Source organism: Saimiri boliviensis, chromosome 10, assembly GCF_048565385.1.
Source record: "Saimiri boliviensis isolate mSaiBol1 chromosome 10, mSaiBol1.pri, whole genome shotgun sequence".
Classification (NCBI taxonomy): domain Eukaryota; kingdom Metazoa; phylum Chordata; class Mammalia; order Primates; family Cebidae; genus Saimiri; species Saimiri boliviensis.
The window spans coordinates 89,343,637-89,371,230 of NC_133458.1; the positions used below are offsets into that span (position 1 = coordinate 89,343,637).

At 42.2% G+C, this 27,594-nt stretch overlaps 2 protein-coding genes across 2 annotated transcripts in view; one reads left to right on the forward strand and one right to left on the reverse strand.

Annotated features, from left to right (window-relative positions):
* TOMM7 (translocase of outer mitochondrial membrane 7) overlaps positions 1–27,594 on the reverse strand; it is a 176,059-nt gene that overhangs the window by 52,145 nt on the left and 96,320 nt on the right. The window lies entirely within an intron of this gene.
* On the forward strand, positions 2,830–7,633 carry IL6 (interleukin 6). The gene is made up of 5 exons (XM_003935111.4): positions 2,830–2,978; positions 3,133–3,323; positions 4,345–4,458; positions 5,164–5,310; positions 7,042–7,633. The coding sequence occupies exons 1-5, from the start codon at positions 2,960–2,962 to the stop codon at positions 7,207–7,209; spliced, it is 639 nt and encodes a 212-aa protein (XP_003935160.1). The 5' UTR covers positions 2,830–2,959; the 3' UTR covers positions 7,210–7,633.

Consider the following 27,594-nt stretch of genomic DNA (forward strand, 5'->3'; position numbering starts at 1 on the left):
AGGCGGCGGTTGTAGTAAGCCAAGATCGCGCCATTGCACTACAGCCTGGGTGACAGAGCAAGACTCCCATCTCAAGGAAAAAAACAAAAACAAAAACAAGGAATGAGCTCTTCAAGTGAAAAAATCCACTGAGATGCAAAGGAAGGAAGCTATCATGGCAGAGTTGCGCAAGTTACATTAACGTTTTTGGAGCAAGGGAAAGCTCATCTCGCCCACAAGCAAATACCAGCCCAAGGTATTGATACTAATAAAGTGCCATGCTGGCAATGTGCAGGGGGCAGACAGTGTCCCCAACCTCTCTACACACATGCATTCCCACAATTTGCCCTTCCTTGAACCCAGAAGCTTCAGGCCCTTTCACCTTCAGGGATCACTCTCCAGGAGTTTGAATTAAAGGCAATCACCATGCACAGGGAAAGCTGTGGAAGTCTGACATAAAATCACTTAGCAGAAGGCTTGGAAAAAGTAGGAGCAAGACGCAAACTGGACTAATTATCTACAACAAGAGACTTGGTTTGGGGATCTTAACGTTATCAAAAAAGAGAGAAAATCTTTTTTTTTTTTCATTTTGCACTTTGTGCCATAAAGCATTTTCAGCAAAACACAGAATCTCATTTCTTTTGAGGGAAAATGACTGGGAAACCAGCTCATTGCTGGCACAGAGGCTGGCTTGTTCATAATTTGTTCACAACCAAAACACCAGGTGAACTGACAGAGCTGAGCTGGAAGAGTTCTCCAAGGCAGAGACTCGGAGCAAAGGAAAGTTTTGAAGAGCTAGCATTTATTGTGTGATTACGATGCACCCGGAATTTTTTACACTCCATCACATTCAATCTTCACAGCAGCCCTAGAAGGGAAGAACTATTACTAGCCCGGTTTTGTAGGTGAACAAACAAGGGCACAGATTCTTGATGTAACAGCCAGGATCAAACAGCTGGGTAGACAAGAAAATCTTTCCCAGACGAGAATAACAGAGGACTTGGTTGAAAACATAGGAGACTATGTGCTATCCTCTAGGAAAAGGAGCCAGGAAAGGAAGAAGACCCTTTTCCCTGCATGCCCTGATGTTCTATTTGAACATTTTATCATGGATACAAACTTCCTATTTAAAAAACACTTTTTATTGAAAAGATAAATCTGTGTGTTGTCTTGTGTCACTCAGTTCGAGTACCTGAAATTTATTGAATTGTATTATCTAAAAAATAGATACTTGAGGAAAAGCAATCCCACATTATACAGACGAATCACAGTGCATGGCCCGAAGAGCTGGGAGTGGTGGCTTCCTTTCGTGCAGTAAAGAGAACTTGGTTCAGGAGTGTCTACGTGGCTTAAGACTGGAGAACACTAAAAGTGAAACCACCCAGCCATCCTCCCCCATTTTCATTTTCACACCAAAAAATCCCACCACAGCAGAGGACCACTGTCTCTCTGTTTAGACAAACGGTGAAGAATGGATGACCTCACTTTCCCCAACAGGCAGGTCCTGAAATGTTATGCACAAAACAAAACTTGAGTAAATGCCCAATAGAGGTCACTGTTTTATCTATCTCGAAGAGATCTCTTCTTAGCAAAGCAAAAAAACCGATTGTGATCTTAACACCATGTTTGGTAAATAAGTGTTTTTGCGTTGTCGCAAGGGTTCTGGTTTCAGCCTGAAGCCATCTCAGAACTGCCTGGGTCTCGGGAGACTGGAAGGACAGTAGCTAGAGCCCATTTGCATGAGACCAAGGATCCTCCTTCAAGAGACAACGTCCTGAAGGAAGACGGCTTCTGTACAAGCTTGACCCAGTGAGAAAGCTGAGGACTGGAAAGCAGATTCTGAGCCTAGAGCCGTGCCTGTGTCAGTAGTTTCCTTCCAGCTTCCTTTGATTTCAACTCAAGACTTTCAGGGAGAGGGAGCTATAAACACAAGCTCCAGAAGATGCCACAAGGTCCTCCTTTGACATCCCCAACAAAGAGGTAAGTAGTATTCTCCCCCTTTCTGCCCTGAACCAAATGGGCTTTGGTAACTTCAGGGCTCCAGCAGAGCCTGGGCCCATGCAGGTGCCCCCCGGAGCAGGGGTGAAGAGATGCAGGTGGCAATGGGGACAGCATTGGCAGCACAAAGCAAGCCTCTGGCACAGAGAGCAAAGTCCTTACTGGTAGGATTCCCAAGGGGTCACTTGGGAGAGGGCAGGGCAGCAGCCAACCTCCCCTTAGTGGGCTGAAGCAGGTGAAGAGGAAAGTGTCAGAAGCCACGCGGTGGCAAAAAAAGGAGTCACACACTCCACCTAGAGACGCCTTGAGATAACTGCACACCTTGAGATTTGAGGGTGGCCAGGCAATTCTACAACAGCTGCTCACAGGGAGAGCCAGGATACAGAACTCAGATGACTGGTAGTATTACCTTCTTCATAACTCCAGGCTGGGGGGCCCGCGACGGAGTCAGAGGAAACTCAGTTCAGGACATCTTCGGTTTTTACAAATACAAATTAACTGGTATGGTAAATTCTAGCCTGTTCATCTGGTCACTGAAGTTTTTTTTTTCTTCCAAAAAACAGTCAGCTTTAGCTCATTTTTTTCTCTGTAAAACTTCGTGCATGACTTCAGCTTTACTCTTTGTAGGACATGCCAAGTTGCTGAGTCACTAATAAAGAAAGTAAAGGAGGAATGATTCTGCTTCTTAGCGTTAGTCTCAGTGACGACCTAAGCTGCACTTTTTCCCCCAGTTGTGTCTTGCGATGCTGAAGGACGTCACGTTGCACAATCATCTTAATAAGGTTTCCAATCAGCCCCACCCGCTCTGGCCCCACCCCCACCCTCCAACGAAGATTTATCAAATGTGGGATTTTCCCATGAGTCTCAATATTAGAATCTCAAACCCCAATAAATATGGGACTGGAGATGTCCGAGGCTCATTCTGCCCTCGAGCCCACCAGGAACGAAAGAGAAGCTCCATCTGCCCTCCAGGAACCCAGCTATGAACTCTCTCTCCACAAGTAAGTGCAGGAAATCCCTAGCCCTGGAACCGCCAGCAGCCCTGTGTGAGGAAGGGGTGTGTGGCCCAGGGAGGGCTGGCGGGCGGCCAGCTGCGGAGGCAGGCTCCCAGCTGCGCTGTCAGCTCACCCGTGCACTCGCTTCCCTCCGGCACAGGCGCCTTCAGACCAGTTGCCTTCTCCCTGGGGCTGCTCCTGGTGATGCCTGCTGCCTTCCCTGCCCCAGTAACCCTGGGAGAAGATTCCAAAGAGGTAGCCGCCCCAAACCGACAGCTACTCACCTCCACAGAACGAATTGACAAACACATTTGGTACATCCTCGACGGCATCTCAGCCTTGAGAAAGGAGGTGGGTAGTCTTGACCATGAGGCTGATGGGCCCCCGTGCGCATGCGTTCCCCTTGCCTTGCGTGTGGACGGGGGCTGCCTGCATTAGAGGGTCTTTGCTGGGTTCTAGAACACTTTAGATTTGAGACCAACCGGGCCAACTAGACTGACTCCTGTATTTATCCTTTCCTGGTCTCTGGAGGTTCCTTTCCTTTCTGGAAAATGCAGAATGGGGCTGAAATCCATGCCCACCCTTGGCATGAGCTGAGGGCACTGCTTCTCAGGGCTTCCTTTTCCCTCACCAAAAAATAAGGTCTGTGAAGCTCCTTTTTGTTTCTCGGGCTTTGGAAGGACTAGAAACGTGGCACCTGAAAGGCATGTTCAGCTTCTCAGGGCCGTTGCAGTACTTCTTGGCTATGTAAACGCAATGGTTAGGATTCCTCAAAGCCATTCCAGCTAAGATCATATCTCAGAGCCCACCAAAGTGGCAAATCATAAATAGATTAAAGCAACTCCCCACGTTCAATGCAAGGGATTTTGGTCCCGTTTGGTAAAATGAAAAGAACACAGGAGAGGGACTAGAAGCCCACACTTGAATTCTGGTTCTGCCAAACCAGCCTTGTGATCTTGCACAAGTTCCCTGCCACCTCTGCTCTCTTATCAGTAAAATTGTAGGGATAGGTGATCTCATAGATTATATTCATGTAATTATTGTCAAAATTGTTGTCATTAAGTATCTACTATGTGCCAGGCACTTTAAATAAATATTGTGTATAATCTTCAAAAGAAACTTGCAAGGGAGATTTTTAGAGATAAACAAACTGAGACTCAGGATTAAGTAACACACCTGAAGTCACAGGTGAGCTTGGAACTGAACCCAAGTGTGCCCACTCCACTGGAATTTGCTTGTCAGGATGCCAATGAGTTTCGGCTTCATTGTTTTTAGAGACTTTCCTGGCTGTGGTTGAACAATGAGAAGGCCCCCTAGTGGTGTTTGTTTTAGGGGCACTTAACGTGATAACCGTTCTGGTATTCTTTCCCAGATATGTAACAAGAGTAACATGTGTGAAAGCAGCAAAGAGGCACTGGCAGAAAACAACCTGAACCTTCCAAAGATGGCAGAAAAAGATGGATGCTTCCAATCTGGATTCAATGAGGTACGAACTTGTCGCACTCACTTTCACTATTCCTTAGCCAGAACTTATCCCTCTTGCTTGCAGTGCCTGTATACATATAGATCCAGGTGGCAACAAAAAGGGGGTAGATGTAGAGGATGTTTTGTGAAGTTCATGAGGAGGCCAACTTCAAGCTTTTTTTAAGGTAGTTTATTCTTGGACAGGTATGGCCAGAGATAGTCCCCCTGTGCTGAGATTTTAACAACTGTCAAATGTTAGGAACTCACACAGGTTTAACTAGTTCATCCTGAGTAAGGCGGTCTCAGGGCCTTTTCCCTCTCTGGCTGCCCCTGGCAGGGTCCAGGTCTGCCCTTCTTCCCTGCCCAGCTCATTCTCCACAGTGAGATAACCTGCACTGACTTTTGATTATTTTATAAAAGGAGGTCCCAGCCCAGCAGTGACAAGGGCAAGAGAGCAAGAAGAACACCGAGGGGGAGGATAAGAGAAGGATCCCCATTGCCACGTTCTAGCATCTGTTGGGCTTTGGGTAAAACTAATTACATGGGGCCTCTGATTGTCCAGTTATTTAAAATGATGCTGTCCAGTGTCCCAAAACGTGCTGCCTAAGAGGTACTTGAAGCTCTTTGAGGGGCAGAGGGAAAAGATGTTGAATTGTGGCAATTTTAACTTTTCAAATTGATTCGATCTCCTGGGAATAACCAATTTTCCCACCATCTTGCCTCTTAGGAGACTTGCCTGCTGAAAATCACCACTGGTCTTTTGGAGTTTGAAGTATACCTAGAGTACCTCCAGAACAGGTTTGAGAGTAGCAAGGAACAAGCTGGAGCTGTGCAGATGAGTACAAAAGGCCTGATCCAGTCACTGCAGAGAAAGGTGAGTGTGTTTTCATTCCTTCAACTTGGTGTGGGGGAGACGGCTGAAGGACAGTGTCCTGGTCAACTCAGGGATGCAATGCTGCTTCCAAAAATGCAGCCTACATGTAAAAAAGAGTCTGGGAAATAGTTTCCGACAGTCACTGTTAAATCCTTGTTAGTTTGGTTAGTTGGCTCTCTTCTGCAAAGGACATCAATAACTGTATTTTAAACTATATTAACTGAGGTGGATTTTAACATCAATTTTTCATAATCCTAGAGATTTTTTTTTAAAAAAGGCTGAAAGAAGTCATCCAGCCCCACCCAGTGATCCACAGAAACAAAGACCAAAGAGCACAAAATGAGTTTAAGATTTTAGTTATTGCCAAGTGGCATTCTTATTGTGGTTGCTTCCACTCTTTTTCCTACCTTTTACCAAAGAGTTAGTTCAGAGAAATGGCCAGAGACTCAAGGCTGGAAGAAGGTACTAAGGGCTTTGGCCACTAGCAGCTGGCTATTCAAATGGCAGGGAGTCAAGGGTTGCTGGCCAGCGTGTGGAGGAGCCAAAGCTCAATAAGAAGGGGCCTATAATGAAACTCTTGGTACTGATCCCGCCTCTGCCATTTCTACTTGTTTGCCTTAAGCCAGGGTTTCTCATACGTTAACATGCATGGCAATTCCCTGGGCATCTTGTTGTGATGTGAAGTCTGACTTGGCAGGCCTTGAGTGGGGTTGAGAGTCATATTTCCAGCAGGCTTATATCCCTGGTGATGCTGCCGAATTCCAAGACCACACTTAGAGGTTCAAGGTCTTCCAAAAGTTACTTATCCCATACGAGTGAGTGTATGGAAAGGTGTTTTTCAGTCCTCTTTACATCACCAGATCAGTGGTCTTTCAACAGATCCTAAATGGATGGTGAGAGGGAAACTGGAGAAAAGCATTAGATTTAGAGGCACTGAAGAATTCACATTAAAATGCCTTCAAGTATGGGTTCTTCATTCATATGTTAAAGATGAACTATGTGCCAGGCATTATTTCATATGACAGAATACAGACAAATAAGATAGTGATGTTGGTCAGTCCTGGTGGCTCATTTCTGTATTCCCCACACTTTGGGAGCCTGAGGTGAGAACTCCTTGAACTCCTAAGGCCAGGAGTTCAAGACCGGCCTGGACAACATAGTGAGATCCCATCTCTACAAAAACAAAAACAAAAACAAAAAACCAAAAAGATAGTGGTGCTTCCCTCAGGATGCTTGTGGTCTAATGGGAGGCACACAGCAAAGGGATAATTAGAAGTTGGTTGCTGTAAGCCAGGCACAGTGCTGATATAATCCCAGCACTTTGGGAGGCTTAGGCAGGTGGATCACTTGAGGCCAGGAGTTCAAGACCAGCCTGGCCAACATGATGAAATCCTGTCTGTACTTAAAAATACAAAAAAATTAGCCAGGCATGGTGGCACATACCTGGCTACTCAGGAGGCTGAGGCACGAGAATCACTTGAACCCAGGAGACAGAGGTTGCTGTATACCACTGCACTCCAGACTGGGTGACAAAGCAAGATCCTGTCTCAAAACAAACAAACAAAAAAGTTTGCTGCTGTAGAAGGATCCTACTCAGGGCATGCCCCCCGCATTAGTCTCATTCACCCCGTATTTCACATTTGAACACCATCCCATAGCCTAGAACGTCCCTCCACTGCAAAGGATTTATTCAGTATTTAAACAATCCTCTTTGCTTTCTTTTCTCTTCAGGCAAAGAATCTAAGTGCAATAGCCACCCCTGACCCAGCCACAAATGCCAGCCTGCTGACGAAGCTGCAGGCACAGGACCAGTGGCTGCAGGGCGTGACGACGCATCTCATCCTGCGCAGCTTTAAGGAGTTCCTGCAGTGCAGTCTGCGGGCTCTGCGGCAAATGTAGCATGGGCACCCAAGACCGCTGTTGTTCATGGGCATTCCTTCTTCTGGTCAAAAACCTGCCCACTGGGCACAGAACCTATGTTGTTCTCTATGGAGAACTAAAAGTATGAGCATTAGGACACTATTTTAATTATTTTTAATTTATTAATATTTAAATATGTGAAGCTAAGTTAATTTATGTAAGTGATATTTATATTTTTATGCAGTACCACTTGAAACATTTTATGTATTAGTTTTGAAATAATAACGGAAAGTGGCTATGCAGTTTGAATATCCTCTGTTTCAGAGCCAGATCATTTCTTGGAAAGTGTAGGTTTACCTCAAATAAATGGCTAACTTATACATATTTTTAAAGAGATATTTATATTGTATTTATATAATGGATAAATTGTTTTTATACCAATAAATCATATTTTAAAAATTCAGCAACCAAGTCTGTGTGTGAAGCTTAATATAAACAAGTTGCTTGTTACTGCCACCACCACCAAAAAAAAAAACCTATAATCAATCACATGATTGATACAAGCATCTACTACACACCAGGCATCGTTAAATGTGTGGCATCCATCTTGTCATTTAATCCCAGCACTTGTACACTCTTTCCTAGTTGTGGAAAACTAAGTGATTTATCTAAGTCACTCACCTGGAAGGTCAGGCAGGGGCCCTGATTTGAAATCCAAGTCTACCTGCCTGCAGGCCCCCTACTTCTAACCTGTAGGTCCCATTGCTTCCCAGGAACTAAGGGATGATGTAGAAAATCCTAAAACATGTTAACATAGGGAATATCTATAAACATGCAATCAAAATCTTTAGGACCATATGACCACCGTGTAAGGCATAACAATGTGCAAGCTTCCAAATAGTAACTAGAAGTTCTGCCTCCCTCTTCTAAGTTCATAAAGCATTGCACCTATCTACCTGTCAAAGCATCTACCACATTGTACCACACCTTAAAATCAGTGGTTTTTCTTTCTAGCCAGCAGGTACATGCCTCAAGAAAGCAGACTCCTTCCATGAAGTAAAACTAATTTAAGGGAAAAAAAAAAAAAAAAAAAGACAAGCCAGGCACAGTGGCTTATGACTGTAATCGCAGCACTTTGGGAGGCTGAGTTGAGAGAGTCACTTGAGGTCAGGAATCCAGCCTGGCCAACATGGCAAAACTCCATCTCTACTAAAAATCCAAAAATTAGCTGGGCGTGGTGGGTGCACCTATAATCTCACCTGAGACAGGTGAATGGCTTGAGCCTTGGAGGGGGAGCCTGGGGTTGCACTCCAGCCTGGGCGACAGAGGGAGATTCTATCTCAAAAAAACATTTAAAAAATAAATGAATTTTTTTAAAAAGACTCTTTCCTATATTAATCTTTGCATTCTGTGCCCATGGCCCCAAACCTGAACAATGAGGGCCCCAGTAAACATTTCTGAGTGAAAAAAAAAAATACACAGATGATCAAAGTTAAGAAGACCCTTCAATCCTTGTAAGCATATAGTGTTAGTGGAAATTGCTAATTCTGTGTGTTTACGTATCTTCATCTTACGGAAAAATAGCAAGAATTAGAAACATTCAAAGGACTTCCAGAGAAGGCAATGAATAGCCAGTGCATGTATGCCTACCTCCATTTCCTTTGCCACTGCAATGATCTTCATCTGCCCTCTCCCCTCCCCCACCAAGAGTGGTAGTGAGAGAGGCAATCTGGACAGCTTAACACGGCCTTGCTGTTTCATTTCAACACGATACTGGGAATTTGGTACAGATTTCCCCCTTCTAGCCCCTGCAATATAAAAGTTCTGTCTCCTTAACAGCGCTTTTCCCCACCCTACCTGCTACAGACTTCTTCCTCCAGGGGAGGAGTTCTGCTGGGCAAGGGAAAGTCCACTGAGGTAAAAAACCGAGAGGAGTTGAGCCAGAAAAGAGCCACATACTCTAATTTCTAGAAACTGCATCACAAGTGGGCTTCCCAAAACTAGGGTCAAGTCAAAGAACAGAGAAATTGCGGTCAACTGATGCGTTCATTCTTCAAACAAAATGGGTTGAGTGCCATAGATAACTCAGGCAAAGCTCCTGAGAAAGAGGTGAAAGGTAGACACGATGATCCCTGACCTTTTGTGCAGTACACTATGGAAAGGAAAACAGACATTTAATAAAGAATGTTAAGTGTGATGAGGTTCCAAAAAGAAATGTGGGCTATGCTGAGAACCCATACTAGGGGCACCGATAGTGTAAGTAAACCCTGGTTTGGCTGCTTACTGCTTGAAAGGCAGACATGAGAGAAAAGGTGGTGGGAAGACAAGCCAGTTCATCAGAGAGCCAGTAAATCAAAGATGGTGAGCTAGCATTTTAAAGTACCACCTTGAATTTTAAAATGTATCACAGTAGTTTTGAAGAGAAACTTAGTATGGGAGCTATGTGGAAGTGGTACGGGGTGTAGGGTCTGTGTGTCTTGTTCTGATGGCTATCTCAGGTAGATTACCTGTCAGGAGGTCTGTTTGGTGTCATCTTGACTTCAGCCAGATGATGCACTGATTGTTCGTGATTCCTTCTAAGCAGGAGGATTCTGCAATGGGGGCTCCCTGCCTGGTCTGTTTCAAGATCAGCCTCTGGGATTTTTAAAGCAAGAGAATCATTAGTTAAGCATGCATTTGCCAGAGGGGGAGTATCTAGAGAGGGAAGAAATGAAGACGTGAGAGGAAGAAAAAGTAGGTGAGAGGCAGAGTAAGATGTTGGAATACAAAGCTCCACCAATGATCCCCCTGGCAAGGACACCAAGTTAACAACTACATAGAAAAAAACACCTTCATAAGAATCAAAACTCAGGTGAGCACACATAGTACCTGGTTTTAACTTCATATCACTAAAAGAGGCACTGGACAGATTAAAAACCAGTCCTGAATCTCAATGCTGCCCCTCCCCTACCCGCAGCAGTGGTGTGTTGCGGAGAATGTCTCTGGGTGCTGGGAGAAGGAGGACACATCAACTGTGGGCAATGAACTAACTCAGCACTGTCCTGTTAGAGGAGAAAGAAAAACCAGACTAAACTCAGCTGATGTCCACTCACTGAGGCAGCACTTAAACCCGCCCTAGCCAAAGGGGAACTGTCAATCCCAGCACTCTGAACACGAGTGGCCACAAACCTCACCACCAAGGGCCAAATGGAAAGGCAGTCTAGGCCATAAGGACTGCGACTCTTAGGCAAGTCCTAGGGCTGAACAAAGCCCGGAGACCTAGCGGACTGAGGGGGCATGTGACATGCTGAGATGCCAGCTGAAGCAGCCAAGGGAGCACTGGCTTCACGCCTCTGGGCTGCACAAGCTGTAGCTTCAAAAGAGACTTTTTCTTTCTGCTTGAGGAGAGAAGACAGAAGAGTGAGGAGGACTTTGCCTTGCATCTTGGATACCAGCTCAGCTACAGCAGGATAGGGCACTGGTCAGAGTCACGAGGCCCCCGTTCCAGACCCAAGACCCAGTCAACATTTCTAGACACATCCTGGGCTAGAAAGGAACCTGCTGCTTGAATGAAAGGACCCAGTCCTGGAAGCATTCATCACATGCTAACTGAAAAGCCCTTGGGCCCTGAGTAAACAGCAGCGATACCAGAGTACTATGCCGAGGGCCTGGGGTGAGCCTCTGAGACTTGCTGGCTTCAGGTGAGACTCAACACATTGCCAGCTGTGGTGGTGTGGGGCAAAACTCCTCCTGCTTGAGAAAAGCAGAGGGCAAAGTAAATGGGGCCATGTCTTGTTGCACCTTAGGTACCAACACCACCACAAGGGAATAGAGCACCAAGTAAAATCTTGGGGTTCTCAATTCCAGGACTTGACACATGGGTGGCATTTCTGGACCTGCCCTGGGCCAGAGATAAGCCCATTGCCCTGAAGGGTGAGTCCCAGGACAGGCAGCATTCACCACAAGCTGACTTAAGAGACCTAGGGCCTTAAGAGAACATCCATGGTAGTCTGGTAGCACTCCTCAAGGCTGTTGGGGGAGAGGGGTGGGCAGCAGTTACAGGGTCAGGCTCCTCTGCCTTTGAAAAGGGGAGGGATAATCAATATGATGAAACCCCACCTCTACTAAAAATAAAAAAAATTAGCCAGATGTGGTGGCATGTGCCTGTAGTCCCAGCTACTCAGGAGACTGAAACCGGAGAATTGCTTGCACCCAGGAGGTGGAGGTTACAGTCAGCTGAGATCATGCCATCGAACTCCAGCCTAGGTGACAGAGTGAGACTCCATCTCAAAAAGAAAAAGAAAGAAAAGGGGAGGGAAGCGTGAGAAGAACTACATCTTGTGGGTTGGGTGCCTGCTCAGTCACAAGACAATAGACTAAAAGGTAGACTTCTAGGTTTTTTACTCTAGTCCCCAACTTCCAGATGGCACTTCTGGACCTATCCTGAGGACCTCACCGCCCTGAAAGGAAGGACACAGGCCTGGCTGACTTTGCCATCTGCTGATTGTTGAGCTCCACGGCCTTCAGCAAACAGCAGCAGTAGCCAGGGAGTGGTTACAGCAGGCCTTGGGTAAGACCAGTGCTGTGCTGGTGTCAGGTCTGATCCAGTGCAGTCCCTGTGGTGGTGGCCAGAGTGGTGCTTGTGTCACTTCACCCCCAGCTTTAGGTGGCTCAGAACAGAGACAAAGAGACTCTGTATGTTTGGGAGAAAGTAAAAGAAAAGAACAAGAGTCTCTGCCTGGTAATCCAGAGAATCCTCCAAGACCCTGTCCAAGACTATCAAGGCAGTACCTCTATGAATCTGCAAGAACCACAGCATTACTGGGTTAGAGGTGCCCTCTAAAGAAGAAACACCTTGGATTACAACACCCAAGTCCTTTCGAATACCTGGAAATCCTTTCCAAGAAGGACAGCGACAAATAAGCCAAGACAGTGAAGACTACAATAAATACCTAACTTTTCAATGCCCAGACATCAAGGAACATCTGCTAGCATCAACACCATCCAGGAAAGCATGACTTCACCAAAAGAAATAAATAAGTCACCAGAAATTAATCCTAGGGAAACAGAATATGTGCCCTTCAGACAGAGAATTCAAAATCGCTGTTTAAGGACACTCAAAGAATTCAAGATAACACAGAGAAGGATTTCAGAATTCCGTCAGATAAATTTAGCAAAGAGGTTGAAATAATTTTATGAAGTCAAACAGAAATTCTGAAGCTGAAGAATGCAATTGGCATACTGACAAATGCATCAGAGTCCTTTAATAGCAGAATTGATCAAGCAGAAGAAAGAATTAATGAACTTGAGGACAAGCTATTTGAAAATACAGTCAGAGGAGACAAGAGAAAAAAATAAAAAGCAATGGAGCACACCTATGGGATCTAGAAAACTACCTCAAGGGAGCAAGTTTAAGAGTTATTGGCCTTAAAGAGGAGGTGGAGAAAGAGACCAGGGAGAAAGTTTATTCAAAGGGAAAATAACAGAGAACTTCCCAAACATAGAGAAAGATATTAATATCCAAGCACAATAAGGTTATAGAACATCAAGCAGATTTAACCCAAAAAAGACCACCTCAAGGCATTTAATAATCAAATTCCCAAAGGTCAAGAATAAAGAAACAGCCAGGCATGGTGGCATGTGCCTGTAGTCCCAGCTACTTGGGAGGCTGAGGCTGGAGGATCACTTGAGTCCAGGAGTTCTGGGCTGTAGTGCACTATGCCGATCTAGTGTCTACACTAAGTTCAGCATCAATATGGTAGCCTCCCAGGAGCGGGGGACCACCAGGTTGCCTAAGGAGGTATGAACCAGCCCAGGTCGGAAATGGAACAGGTCAAAACTCCAGTGCTGATCAGTAGTGGGCTCATGCCTGTGAATAGCCACTGCACTCCAGCCTGGGCAACATCGTGAGACTCCCGTCTCTAAAATAAGTAAATAAATAAACAATAATAAAGATAAAGAAAAGATCCTAAAAGCAGCAAGAGTAAAGAAGTAAATGGCATACAGTGGCACTCCCATACATCTAGCAGCAGACTGTTCAGTGGAAACCTTACAGGTCAGGAAACAGTGGCATGACATACTTAAAGTGCTGAAAAAAAAAAAAAAAAAACAACTTTAACCTTAGAATGGTATATCCAGCAAAAATATCCTTTAGACATGAAGAAGAAATAGACCTTTTTAGACAAACAAAAGCTGAGGGACTTCATTAACAACAGACCTGTCCTACAAGAAATGCTAAATAGAGTACTACAATCAGGAAAAAAAAAAGACATTAATGAGCAATAAATAATTACCTGAAGGTACAAAACTTACTGATAATAGTAAGTGGACAGAGAAACACAGAATCTGATGACATTGTAACAGTTATATGTAAACCATTCTTATCCTAAGTAGAAAGACTAAATGATGAACCAATCAAAAATGCTATGTACAACTTTTCAAGACATAGCACCATAAGATATAAATAGAAACCAAGAAAGTTAAAAAGCTGGGGAACGAAATTATGAGTTTTTGTTTTCTTTTTGCTTGTTTGTTTATGCAAATAGTGTTGTTGTTACCAGGTTAAAATAATGGATTATAAGAGAGTATTTGCAAGCTTCATGGTAACCTCAAACCAAAAAGCATACAATTGATACCCAAAAATAAGAAGCAAGAAACTAAATCATATCACCAGAGAAAATCATCTTTACTAGAGGTAGACAGGAATGAAAGAGAGAAGGAAGAGAAGACCACAAAACAACCAGAAAACAAAGACAAAATGGCAGGAGTAAGTCCTTACTTATCAATAATAACAGTGAATGTGAATGAATTAAACCCATCAGTTTAAAGACATAGGCTGAATGGATTTAAAAAACCCATTGACGGACCCTTTTCACAAGATGGCACCGAAAGCGAAGAAGGAAGCTCCTGCCCCGCCTAAAGCCAAAGCGAAGGCTTTAAAGGCCAAGAAGGCAGTGTTGAAAGGTGTCCACAGCCACAAAAAAAAGGAAGATCCACACGTTACCCACCTTCCGGCGGCCCAAGACTCTGCGACTCCGGAGGCAGCCCAAATATCCTTGGAAGAGCACCCCCGGGAGAAGCAAACTGGACCACCATGCTATCATCAAGTTTCCACCGACCACTGAGTCTGCCATGAAGAAGACAGAAGACAACAACACACTTGTGTTCATTGTGGATGTTAAAGCCAACAAGCACCAGATCAAAGAGGCTGTGAAGAAGCTCTATGACATGGATGCAGCCAAGGTCAGCACCCTGATTCGGCCTGATGGAGAGAAGAAGGCATAGGTTCGACTGGCTCCTGATTACGATGCTTTGGATGTTGCCAACAAAATTGGGGTCATCTAAACGGAGTCCAGCTGGCTAATTTTAAATATATGTATATCTTTTCACCATAAACAAACAAACAAACAAACAAACAAAAAAACCATTGACCCATTGCCTACAAGAAACACACTTCACCTATAAAGACACACATAGACTGAAAATAAAGGGATGCAAAAGGTTATTCCATGCCAATGGAAACAAACAAACAAAAAAAGCAGGAGTTTTAATGCTGTATCAGACAAAAAAAAAAAACCCAAAAACTATAAGAAGAAACAAAGAAGGTCACTATATAGTGATAAAAGGACATATCTGAAGAAGATACAAGAAGTTTTTTTTTTTGAGATGGACTCTCCGTCTGTCGCCCAGGCTGGAGCGCAGTGGCGCCATCTCAGCTCTCTGCAACCTCTGCCTCCCGGTTCAAGTGATTCTCCTGCCTCAGCTTCCCAAGTAGCTGGGACTACAGGTGCGTGCCACTATGCCCAGCTAATTTTTTGTAGCAGAGATGGGGTTTCACCACGTTAGCCAGGATGGTCTCGATCTCCTGACTTTGTGATCCACCCGCATTGGCCTCCCAAAGTGCTGGGATTGCAGGCATGAACCACTGTGCCTGGCCAACAATTTTAAATATATATGCACCCAACACTGGAGCACCCAGCTATATAAAGAAAATATTATTAGAGATAAAGAGAGAGATAGGTCCTAATACAATAATAGCTGGAAACATCAATGCCTCACTTTCAGCATTGGACAGATCTTCTAGGCAGAAAATCAAAAAAGAAATATTAGATTTAATCTGCACTACAGACCAAATGAATCCAACAGATATTTACAGAACATTTCATTAAAGAGCTACAGAAAACACATTTTTTTCCTCAGTACATGGATCATTCTCAAGGATAGACCATATGTTAGGTCACAAAACAAGTCTTAAACTATTTTTTAAAAATTGAAATAATATCAAGCATCATCTCCGACCACAATGTAACAAAACTAGAAGTAGTAACTAGAGAAATTTTTGAAACTATATAAATACATAGAAATTAAACGACATGCTCCCGAATCACCAGTGGGTCAATGAAGACATTAAGGAGAGAATTGAAAAATGTCTTCATAATGGAAACACAACATACCCAAACCCATATTTAGTAGAGATGGGGGTTTCACTGTGTTAGCCAGGATGGTCTTGATCTCCTGACCTTGTGATCTGCCAGCCTTGGCCTCCGAGATACAGAAAAAGCAGTACTAAGAGGGAAGTTTATAGCTATAAATGCCTATATCACAAAAGAGGAAAAACTTCAAATAATCTAATGATGTATCTTAAAGACATAGAAAAACAGGATCAAACCAAACCCAAAATTATTTATCAAAAGAAATAAAACTCAGAATGGAAATAAATGAAATTAAAATTTAAAAAAAACAAAGATTAATTAAACAAGTTGTTTTTTTTAAAAAAGTTAAACAAAATTGACGAACCTTTAGCCAAAATGAAGAAAAAAGAGAGAAGATCCAAATAAATAAAATTAGAAATAAAAAACGAGACATGGCCGGGCGCGGTGGCTCAAGCCTGTAATCCCAGCACTTTGGGAGGCCGAGGCGGGTGGATCACGAGGTCAAGAGATCGAGACCATCCTGGTCAACATGGTGAAACCCCGTCTCTACTAATGGTGCAAAAAATTAGCTGAGCATGGTGGCGCGTGCCTGTAATCCCAGCTACTCCGGAGGCTGAGGCAGGAGAATTGCCTGAACCCAGGAGGCGGAGGTTGCAGTGAGCCAAGATCGCGCCATTGCACTCCAGCCTGGGTAACAAGAGCGAAACTCCGTCTAAAAAAAAAAAAAAAAAAAAAAAAAACGAGACATTACGACTGATAATGGGGAAATTCAAAGGATCATTGGTGGCTACTATGACTAACTATAAGCCAATAAATTGAAAAATCTAGAGGAAATGAACAAATACTGAGATATATACAACCTACCAAGATTGAATTTGGAATAAGTCGAAAACCTGAACAGATTATTAACAAGTAATGAGATTGAAGCCGTAATAAAAAGTCACCCAGTAAACAAAAGCCCAAGATTTAATGGCTTCACTGCTGAAGTCTATGAAACATTTAGAAAAGAACAAATACAAATCCTACTCATACTGTTCCAAAAATAGAAGAGGAAGAAATACTTACAAATTCATTCTACAAAGCCAGTATTACCCTGATACCAAAATCAGACAAAGACACATCAAAAAAAGAAAACTACAGGCAATATCTCTGATGAATGTTGATGTAAAATTCCTCAAAATATACTAGCAAAAATACTAGCATTCTAATTCAGCAATACATTAGAAAGGTCATTCCTCAAGACCAAATGGGATTTATCCCTGGGATGCAAGGATGTTCAACGTATGTAATTCAATCAACATGATGCATCATATCAACAGAATGAAGGATAAAAACCACATGATCATTTCAATTAATGATGAAAAAGTATTTGATAAAATTCAACATTCCTTCATGATCAAAATCCTTAAAAAACTGAGGATAGAAGAAACATACCTGAGCAAAATAAAAGCTGTATATGACAGACCCACAGCTAATATCATACTGAAGCTCTCATTAATTGGCTACTTTTTGCCAAAAAGTGGTATAGCTGCAGGGGCGGGGCATGGAATGGAACCTGGAGTTGAATCCAGAGTGGGAAGTATTCATGAGTCCTTGGGCTCCCAAAAGAGATTGCTGGAACATTATAGTGAGTGTGTAATAGCCATATAGTTCATAGTGGAGGAATAAATCTATCCCTAGAATCATGGCTAAAATTATGAGTAATTTTTTTATAAGGAGGAGGCTGATCCACAAGGAGAGCCATTGATTTTAGAGCATTGTGGGATTAGATATAGCATTAATTTGGTTGTATATGTTTTGTAGAGCTGAGGGTATGTTTTCAGAGTTATCCAGGATGTACACGCAGCATTTATTCTTAATTACAGTACATGTTGGCTGGGCACGGTGGCACATGCCTGTAACCCCAACACTTTGGGAGGCTGAGGCGGACAGATCACTAGGTCAAGAGATCGAGACCATCCTGGACAACATAGTGAAACCCCGTCTCTACTAAAAATACAAAAATTAGCTGGGTGTGGTGGTGCACACCTGCAATCCCAGCTACTCGGGAGGCTGAAAGGGAGAATCACTTGAACCTGGGAAATTGAGGTTACAGTGAGCCAAGATCACACAACTGCACTCTAGCCTGGTGACAGAGCAAGACACTGTCTCAAAAAAAAAAAAAAAAAAAAAAAAAATTACAGTACATGTTTTTCATTGTGAATTGCATCCAGAGCTTCTGTGGGGAGATGACAACAAGTTAGCTGACTATACATATTGAATAGGCTACAAGAGAAGCTATGCATATTTATGGAGGTGGTCCTGACACATGCATATTGAATAAATATGTATATAACATATGGTCTGTGTCTATTTTGTAGTGGAGACTTAACATTTAAATGTATTATAATTAGGCCATTATGTCAAAAGGTCTTTTCAGGTCACAAAGCCATGTATGTGTATAATTTCTGTAAATTGGCCACAACTAGTCCATAGTTGGTCGCCTTTTTATCAAGAGAAAGTTACTGAAGTCAATCTCTTGTCTAGTTAAAGTTGTAGCTATGGCTGGGGAAAGAGAAGCTGGGGGTCAGTTAGTCAGCTTATGTAGAGACTAGTGCTTTTTTGGCTGCTGATGAAAAAGAAAAACCTTGTGGCAATTAGAATGTAGCGTACCTTTAAAGTGTAGGAGTGTGTGACTTAACCTTTGCCTGGCATGGTCTTAGGTCATGTTTATAACTTGTTTTTTTTATTGTTATAAAGGGTTTGTTTTGTCAGTCGCATGATCAGTATTTTTTTTAACTTATTTTAGAATTTTAAAATTTATTTTTGAGATGGGGTCGTGCTCTACTGAACAGGCTGGAGTGCAGTGGTGCAATCATAGCTCACCGTATCCTTAATTTCCGATGCTCAAGCAATCCTCCCACCTCAGCCTTCGGAGCAGCTGGGACCACAGGTGCTCACCACCACACCTGACTAATTTTTAAAAATATTTTTTGTCGAGCTGGGATCTCACTGTATTGCCCAGGCTGATCTGGAACTCCTAGGCTCAAGCAATCCTCCCACCTTGGCTTACCAAAGTGTTGGAATTGCAGGTGTGAGCCACTGCACCAGTCATGGTCTGTATGTTAATGTTAAGGCTGGTTACTTATGTCTAATCTCTAAAGCGGGGAGGATATAATGAGGTACGTCCCACCCCCTACTTCTCGCCATGGCCTCAACTAGTTTTTCAGGTTTCTTTGGGATCCCCTTGGCCAAGAAGAGGGTCTATTTAGTCTGTTAGGTGGCTTAGACTTTTACCTTTAATTTATATTCTCCCCTTTCTGGCCAAGATTGGCCAGGTGACATTACTGGCCAAACTTTTACTTGGTCTCAAGGCACTGTGTGGTGGTATGGATACCTGCCCCTGGTCCATCATGTACCTCAGTGGGACCCCTATAGTCAAGGGACTTAGGGTAAAAAGAATTGTAGCCAATTAAATGTTCTAGACAAAATAGGCATGGAGATGGGCAGGTTATTTATTAACCTCAAAATCCTTTAAGTAATAGAAAAGCCAGAAGTCAAGGTTATAAAATTGACTTATTTATAAATTTAATGAAATGAGCTACTATAATCTTGGCTTGTAATAATTAGTTTGACATATATATCTATTTGTTGTTGTTTTGAGTCAGAGCCTCACTCTGTCGCCAGGCTGGAGTGCAGTGGGGCAATCTTGGCTCACCACAACCTCTGCCTCCTGGATTTAAGTGATTCTTGTGCCTCAGCCTCCCGAGTAGCTGGGACTACAGGCGTGTGCCACCACACCTGGATAATTTCTGTATTTTTAGTAAAGGCAAGATTTCGTCTTGTTGACCATACTGGTCTAGAACTCCTGGCCTCAGGTGATCCGCCTGCCTCAGCCCCTCAAAGTTCTAGGATTATAGGCGTGAGCCACTGCAATCGGTCTAATTAGTCATATTTTAAAAAGCATTATGTTAAAACTATTTAAGCTAAGGAATTTAGAGACTTTTATGGTATCACCTTGCATTTTGAGGTCTTTTTAGTAATCTGTTTTAAGGTCGCTGATTTTAAAAAATAAATATATATCTGAAGCAGGAAATTCTTTATGGTTGAAATGGATAGAAAGGGGCCACATAATGGTCCAGGAGGCAAAGTTCCAGCTGTGTAGACGTCTATGTGCCTGTCCTTGATTTGGAGAATCTAAACGAATTTTCTCTCTCAAAACCAGCCCTTATAATCTTACACACATACCTAGTCCACAACAGTCCCTGGGCATAGAGGAAAGGTGTTTACAGTCTTAGCAGCAGGGCATTAGCATTGAAATTAGATTAGGCCCAGTAGGATTCTAAATGTTTGTAAATTTGGGGAATAGAGGGTAGAAATTTTGTTGTTTTATCTAATTTTGTAAACTATGTATAAAATTAGCAACATTTTAAACAAAAAGGATATAAGCACTGCTTAGCTCTGGCAATGACAGGAGAAAGTAAACTCACAGGTAGCTAAATATTTAGATTATCTAGTATGAAGACATAGAATAAATATATTAATTTAGATAGAAACAAAAATATTAAAGGGATATTATGCCTTTGCATTACTATATAGGTCTGATCTAGTGTCACATGAAAGCAGTTTATTTTGATTGGTGCCTTTTCCTGGGTCTAAAGATGAGGCTTTGGTTAACTTGAGTTTGGTGTCAGATACTAGCATTGATGTTTAAGATTCAGTAGGAGCCAGTGCTCCTTAGAGGACATAGGGATTCCCAGGAGTCAAAGTCCTGCAACTTAACAGCACAAGGGTTAGTTAACAAAATTTGACATTTTTTTTTTTAATGGGGCTTGATGGATTAGCTTAACTGATACCTAATCATTAGGCTGGAGGTGATGATACTAGAGTTTATGACTTAGAAGCTGTAGAAAGATTCTACAAACTTGGAGTGATTAATTTTTATATTTTTGATAATCTCCCAGGAATAAGTCTAAGTCAGAGACACTTTAGGATTCGATTTCTTGAGGAGGTTTGTCAAAAGATGTTCAAAGCCTCAAAACATTTTATTAAAATAGAATTATAGGTCATTAGAAAATAATCATTATTTATTTAACCAGAGTGACGTTAAAAGATGTTAGAAGCAAAATAGAAAGTTATATGGTTGTAAAAGCCTTAACCCTTTTAAAGTTTGATTTTTAAGTATTTTTTTCTAATAAATACAACAAAGGAATTATCTTCATAAAACGTAAAATCTTTGTTTTTTAGGCTAGTTATCAAAAATGTTAAAAATGAACAAACAAACAAAAAACTTCACTGGTGATTGTTTTTCCTTATGGGAAGCACATTTGGATCACCTGGAAGTCAAACCTGGGGAAAACCATGGCGGGGAGTATGTAGAGTTAATCAGGAATATGTGTTGGGGAAAGCATGTGTAGATGTGCATAAACATGCATAAACAGGTGTTTCATTATCATTATATCCATTAAGTTTGAGTGAACTAAGCACCTTGTGGTTGTAAACGCTGTCTCACGACATTCAATTTAACTCCAGTTACAATCCAGCTGGCTGGGTCCAGGCTCCCGCCACGCTGGATCATAGCATCCCCAAATTTAAAAAAACAAGTGCATGGCAGTCCTCGCATGAGTTGTCATGAGTTGATTAGTCACTAATCCGTGAAGATGTCTTATTTAAGGAGAACATGGCCGGGCGCGGTGGCTCAAGCCTGTAATCCCAGCACTTTGAGAGGCCGAGGCGGGTGGATCACGAGGTCAAGAGATCGAGACCATCCTGGTCAACATGGTGAAACCCCATCTCTACTAAATATACAAAAAATTAGCTGGGCATGGTGGCGTGTGCCTGTAATCCCAGCTATTCAGGAGGCTGAGGCAGAAGAATTGCCTGAACCCAGGAGGTGGAGGTTGCGGTGAGCTGAGATATCGCGCCATTGCACTCCAGCCTGGGTAACAAGAGCAAAAACTCCGTCTCAAAAAAAAAAAGGAGAACATGTGGGCATTCTGGATGAACAAGGCCCTAAAGTAAGAACCGGATGCCAGGTATAGTTTCAGTATATTCACCCTCAAGTGCAAATGGATCCAGAACGAGAAGGGTAGTACTTCCTGAATGGGTTGCTAGATTCTCAAATTTTCGTAGTCAAGAAATTAGGTTGGAGGTGATAAGCATGTTGACAAGAAAGGACTAGAATTGGATGTGCAATGTATGATAAATGACTAAATCTACTATGCAATATTAAGGAGGTATTGAACTGGACAATAGATATACACGTGAGTTCTGCTTCTTGGGAGGTTAACAGGATATGTGATAGGTCTATATAAAGTTGCTTGCTTAATATTCATGGGAACAGGAGTTTAATGTATGATAATGCACAGATGTACAATGTACAGTTAAGCATATAAGGTACTTTATGTGGTCAAGCAGGAATGCATAACATACATAGTAATAGTATTATCACAGAATGAATTACGTGGGTTTCTCTGATACTGACATAGCAATTGAAATAAAATTATTGCACCTTAAGTAAAGAATTCAGGGAATAATTTAAGTAGAATTTCAGCTTTGGGTGCTGGTGTGGAGCAGGAAGCTTCTTCCCAGAAATTGTCCTGGGAAGGTAGAGGCCCTCCATTTTGAGTTTACAAGACCAGGGTAATGTATTTATGCTATAAGGACTTCTTCATTTAAGTTTAACTTGTTTGCAGTTAGACTAGTAAGTGGTATAAAAACAAGGATGAGGGAGAATATGAAATGCATGCTGTTTGACCGATGATTATGAAGGGGTGTTCAATGGGTTGGCCTCTGATTCATGTGAGTGTGAGAAGATCTGCTACTAGGATTCAAAATAGGTGTTGACTTCATGGTCAAAATATTTTACTTTGTCGTGTGGACATGTGAAGTATTAGGACAATGGCTAGACTAACAATGGTGAGAATGAGGGCTAGAAGGCTCATAGTTTGTTTGGAATACAGCAGGCGTCCCCAAACTTTTTACACAGGGGACCAGTTCACTGTCCCTCAGACCATTGGAGGGCCACCACATACTGTGCTCCTCTCACTGACCACCAATGAAAGACGTGCCCCTTCCTGAAGTGCGGCGGGGGCCCAGATAAATGGCCTCGGGGGGCCGCATGTGGCCCACGGGCCGTAGTTTGGGGATGCCTGGAATAGAGCATAAGATTGTACAGGCAAATAAACATAGTCACTCTAGTTTAATATGGAGCGGTGTGTTGATGGGGTTTGCTAGGGTATAGTTATCTGAATCGTCTAATAGATCAGGTGAAAATAGAACTAATATAAGGAACAGCAGAAGTACAATTAGGCCTAAAATGTCTTTGTTTGTAAAATAAGGGTGAAATGAGATTTTATCAGAATCTGATGAAATTCCTGAGGGTTTATTAGATATTGTTACATGGAGAAATAAAAGGTGAATCACTTCTAGGGCTGCAATGATTAAGGACAAAATGAAGTAGCAGGCGAAGAATCCTGTGAGGGTAGCTTTATCAACTGAAAACCCACCTCAAATTCATTGTACTAAGTCAGTGCCAATGTATGAAAGAGCTAATAGCAGATTACTGTTGCAACTCAAAAAAAGATATTTCTCCTCATGACAAGATGTAACCTATAAATCCTATTGCTATTACCACAAATAATAGGGAAATACCAATATGTCAGGTTTCTAGAAAAGTAGAAGATTCAGGAGTCCACGAAGATGGCCAAATATGAACAGCTCCATAGCACAGTTCCCAGCAACAGTGATGCAGAAGGTGAGTGATCTTCACATTTCCAACTGAGGTACCAAGTTCACCTCAATGGGACTGGTTAGATAATGGGTGTAACCCAAAGAGGGCAAGTCAAAGCAGGGTGGGCACTGGAGGACATTGGAGACTTTTCCAGCCACTCGAGCACTCCAGTTCAGATCCTGCACTTCTTCTATGGTCTTTACAGCCCACAGACCAGGAGATTCCCACTAGGTCAATAAGTGCTGCAGCTTTCCAGCACAGATTTGAGCCACCATTTCAGCCAGTGCCTCAGGTTTTCGGCACAAATCTGGATAACCATTTTGGCTGGTGCCTGGAATGCCTGCGAGACAGAGCCTCCTGCTCTCCTGAAATAAGGGAAGCTGAAGGTAAGGAGACAAGTCATCAGGCTTGGTGGTTCCCACTCCCACAAAGAGCAGCAAACTGAAACCCTCTGGCTTGAGAGTTTCACACCCAGCACAGCAGTTTGAACTTGACCCGGGACAGTCAAGCTCAGTGGGGGTAAGGGTGTCTGCCATTGATGAGGCACTTCTAATTTTACCTGTGTAAACAAAATCCTGACGAAGTTTACACAGAGCCCCTGACAGCTCAGCAGTGCCTCTACAGGCAGACTGTAACTAGACTCCCTCCTCTCGGCAGGGCATCTCTGAAAAAAGGCAGCAGCACATCAGGGACTTAATAAAACCCCACCTTCCTGGGACAGAGCACCTGGGAAAAGGGGTGGTTGTGAGTTCCACTGCAGTAGACTTAAACGTCCCTGCCCAGCAGCCCTAAAGGGACCAACAGAGCTCCCAGCACACTACTTAAGCTCTGATAAGGGACAGACTGCCTCCTCAGGTGGCTCCCTGACCCTGTATATCCAAAAAGATAACTCATACAGGAGAGCTCTGACTGACATCTGGCAGGTACCCTTCTGGGATGAAGCTACCAGATGGAAGAACAGGCAGCAGTCCTTACTGTTCTGCAACTCCTATGGGTGATTCCCAGGCAAGCAGGATCTACAGTGGACCTCCAGCAGTTCTGCAGCAGAGGAGCTTGACTGTTAGAAGGAAAACTGAATAACAGAAAGAAATAGCTTCAACATCAACAGAAAGGACATCCACTCAGAGACCCCATCTGAAAGTTACCAACTTCAAAGACCACAGGTAGATAAATCCATGAAGATGGAAAGAAACCAGTGCAAAAAGGATGAAATCATCAAAAACCAGAATGCCTCTCCTCCTCCAAGGGATCACAACTCATCACCAGCAAAGGAACACAACTGAATGTGAATGAGTTTGACAAACTGACAGAAGGAAGCTTCAGAAGGTGGGTAATAACAAACTTCTCTGAGCTAAAGGAACATGTTCTAATCCAATGCAAAGAAACTAAGAATCTTGACAAAAGTTTAGATGAAATGATAATTAGAATAACCAGCTTAGAGAAGAACATAAATGACGTGATGGAGATGAAAAACACAGCACAAGAACTTTGCGAAGCATACACAAGTTTCAATAGCCGAATTAACCAAGCAGAAGAAAGGATATCAGAGATTGAAGCTCAACTCAATGAAATGAAACAAGAAGGCAAGATAAAAGAAAAAAGAATGAAAAGAAATGAACAAAGCCTCCAAGAAATATGGGATTATGTGAAAAGACCTAATCTATGTTTGATTTGTGTACCTGAATGTGATGGGCAGAATGAATCCAAGCTGGAAAACATGCTTCAGGATATTATCCAGGAGAACTTCCCCAACTTGGCAAACCAGGCCAACATTCAAATTTAGGAAATACAGAGAACAACACAAAGATATTTCTCAAGAAGAACAACCCCAAGGCACATAATCATCAGATTCACCAGGGTTGAAATGAAGAAAAAAATGCTAAGGGAAGCAAGAAAGAAAGATTGGGTTACCAACAAAGGGAAACCCATCAGACTCACAGCACATCTCTCAGCAGAAACCCTATAAACCAGAAGACAGTGGAGCCAATATTCAACTTCCTTAAAGAAAAGAACTTTCAACCCAGACTTTCATATCCAGCCAAACTAAGCTTCATAAGTGAAGGAGAAATAAAATCCTTTATGAACAAGCAACTGCTGAGAGATTTTGTCATCACCAGGCCTACCTTACAAGAGCTCCTGAAGGAAGCACTAAACATGGAAACAAACAACCAGTACCAGCCAGTGCAAAAATGTACCAAATGGTAAAGACCATTGACAGAATGAAGAAACTGCATCAACTAATGGGCAAAACAACCAATTAATAGCAAAGTGGCAGGATCAAATTCAAACATAACAATGTTAACCTTAAATATAAATGGGCTAAATGCCCTATTCAAAAGACACAGACTGGAAAATTGGGTAAAAAGTCAAGACCCATTGGTGTGCTGTATTCGGGAGACCCATCTCACATGCAAAGACACATATAGACTCAAAATAAAGGGATGGAGACAGATTTGCCAAGTAAATGGAGAGCAAAGAAAAGCAGGGGTTGCAATCCTAGTCTCTGACAAAATGAACTTTAAAATAAGAAAGATCAAAAGAGACAGAAGGGCATAACATAATGGTAAAAGGATCAATGGAACAAGAAGAGCTAACTATCCTAAATATCTATGCACCCAATACAGGAGCATCCAGATACATAAAGCAAGTTCTTAACAACCTGCAAAGAGACTTAGACTCCCACACAATAATAGTGGGAGACTTTAACACTCCACTGTCAATATTAGACAGATCAACAAGACAGAAAGTTAACAAGGATATCCAGGACTTGAACACAGATCTGGACTGAGCAGACCTAAGAGACATTTACAGAACTCTCCACCCAAAATCCACAGAACATACATTATTCTCAGCAGCACATTGCACTTACTCTAAAATAGACCACATATTTGGGAGTAAATAAATCCTCAGCAAATGCAAAAGAACAGAAATCATAACAACCAGTCTCTGAGACCACAGTGCAATCAAATTAGAACTCAGAATTAAGAATCACTCAAAACCGCACAATTACATGGAAACTAAACAACCTGCTACTGAATGACTACTGGATAAATAATGAAATGAAGGCAGATGTTCTTTGAAGCCAATAACAAAGACACAATGGTATCAGAATCTCTGGGACACATTTAAAGCAGTGTCTAGAGGGAAATTTATAGCACTAAATGTGCACAAGAGAACTGAGGAAAGATCTAAAATTGACACCCTATCATCACAATTTAAAAAACTAGAGGAGCAAGATCAAACAACTTCAAAAGCTAGCAGAAGACAAGAAATAACTAAGATCAGAGTGGAACTAAGAAGATAGAGATGCAAAAAAAATTCAAAAAAAATCAATAAATCCAGAAGCTGTTTTTTTGAAAAGATCAGCAAAATAGACCACTAGCCAGAATAACAAAAGAGAAAAGAGAGAAGAATTGAATAGATACAATAAAAAACGATAAAGGAAGTATCTCCAGCAATTCCACAGAAATACAAATTACCATCAGACATTGCTACAAACAACTCTATGCACATAAACCAGTAAATCTAAAAGCAATGGATAAATTTCTGGACACTTACACCCTTCCAGGACTAAACCAGGAAGAAGTTGAGGCCCAATAACAAGGTTGAAGTTGAGGCAACAATTAATAGCCTACCAATCAAAAAAAAAAAAAAATCCAAGTCCAAACATATTCACAGATGAATTCTACCAGCTGTACAAAGAGGAACTGGTCCAATCCTTCTGAAACTATTTCAAACAATACAAAAAGTGGGAATCCTCCCTAACTCATTTTATGAAACCAACATCATCCTGATACCAAAACCTGATAGAGACTCAACAAGAAAAGAAAACTTCAGGCCAATATCCATAATGAACATCGATGCAAAAATCTTCAATAAAATACTAGCAAACCAAATGCAACAGCACATCAAAAAGCTTATCCATCATGATCAAGTAGGCTTCATCCTGGGGATGCAAGGCTGGTTCAACATATGCAAATCTATAAATGTAATCCATCACATAAACAGAAGAAAAGACAAAAACTACATGATTATCTCAATAGCTGCAGAAAAGGCCTTCAACAAAATTCAACAGCCCTTTATACTAAAAACTCTCAACAAACTAGGTATTGATGGTACATATCACATAATAATAAAAGCTATTTATGACAAACCCACAGCCAATATCATACTGAATGGGCAAAAACTGGGAACATTCCCTTTGAAAACTGGCAATAGACAAGGATGCCCTCTCTCACCATTCCTATTCAACATAGTATTGGAAGTTTTAGCTAGAGCAATCAGACAAGAAAAATAAATAAA

What these genes read in the sequence shown, in the direction of transcription:
- IL6 (XM_003935111.4), top strand. An exon ending in TCTCAGCCTTGAGAAAGGAG is followed by an intron (nt 3,324 to 4,344) that starts GTGGGTAGTCTT and finishes ATTCTTTCCCAG; the next exon opens with ATATGTAACAAGAGTAACAT. An exon ending in TCCAGTCACTGCAGAGAAAG is followed by an intron (nt 5,311 to 7,041) that starts GTGAGTGTGTTT and finishes TTTTCTCTTCAG; the next exon opens with GCAAAGAATCTAAGTGCAAT.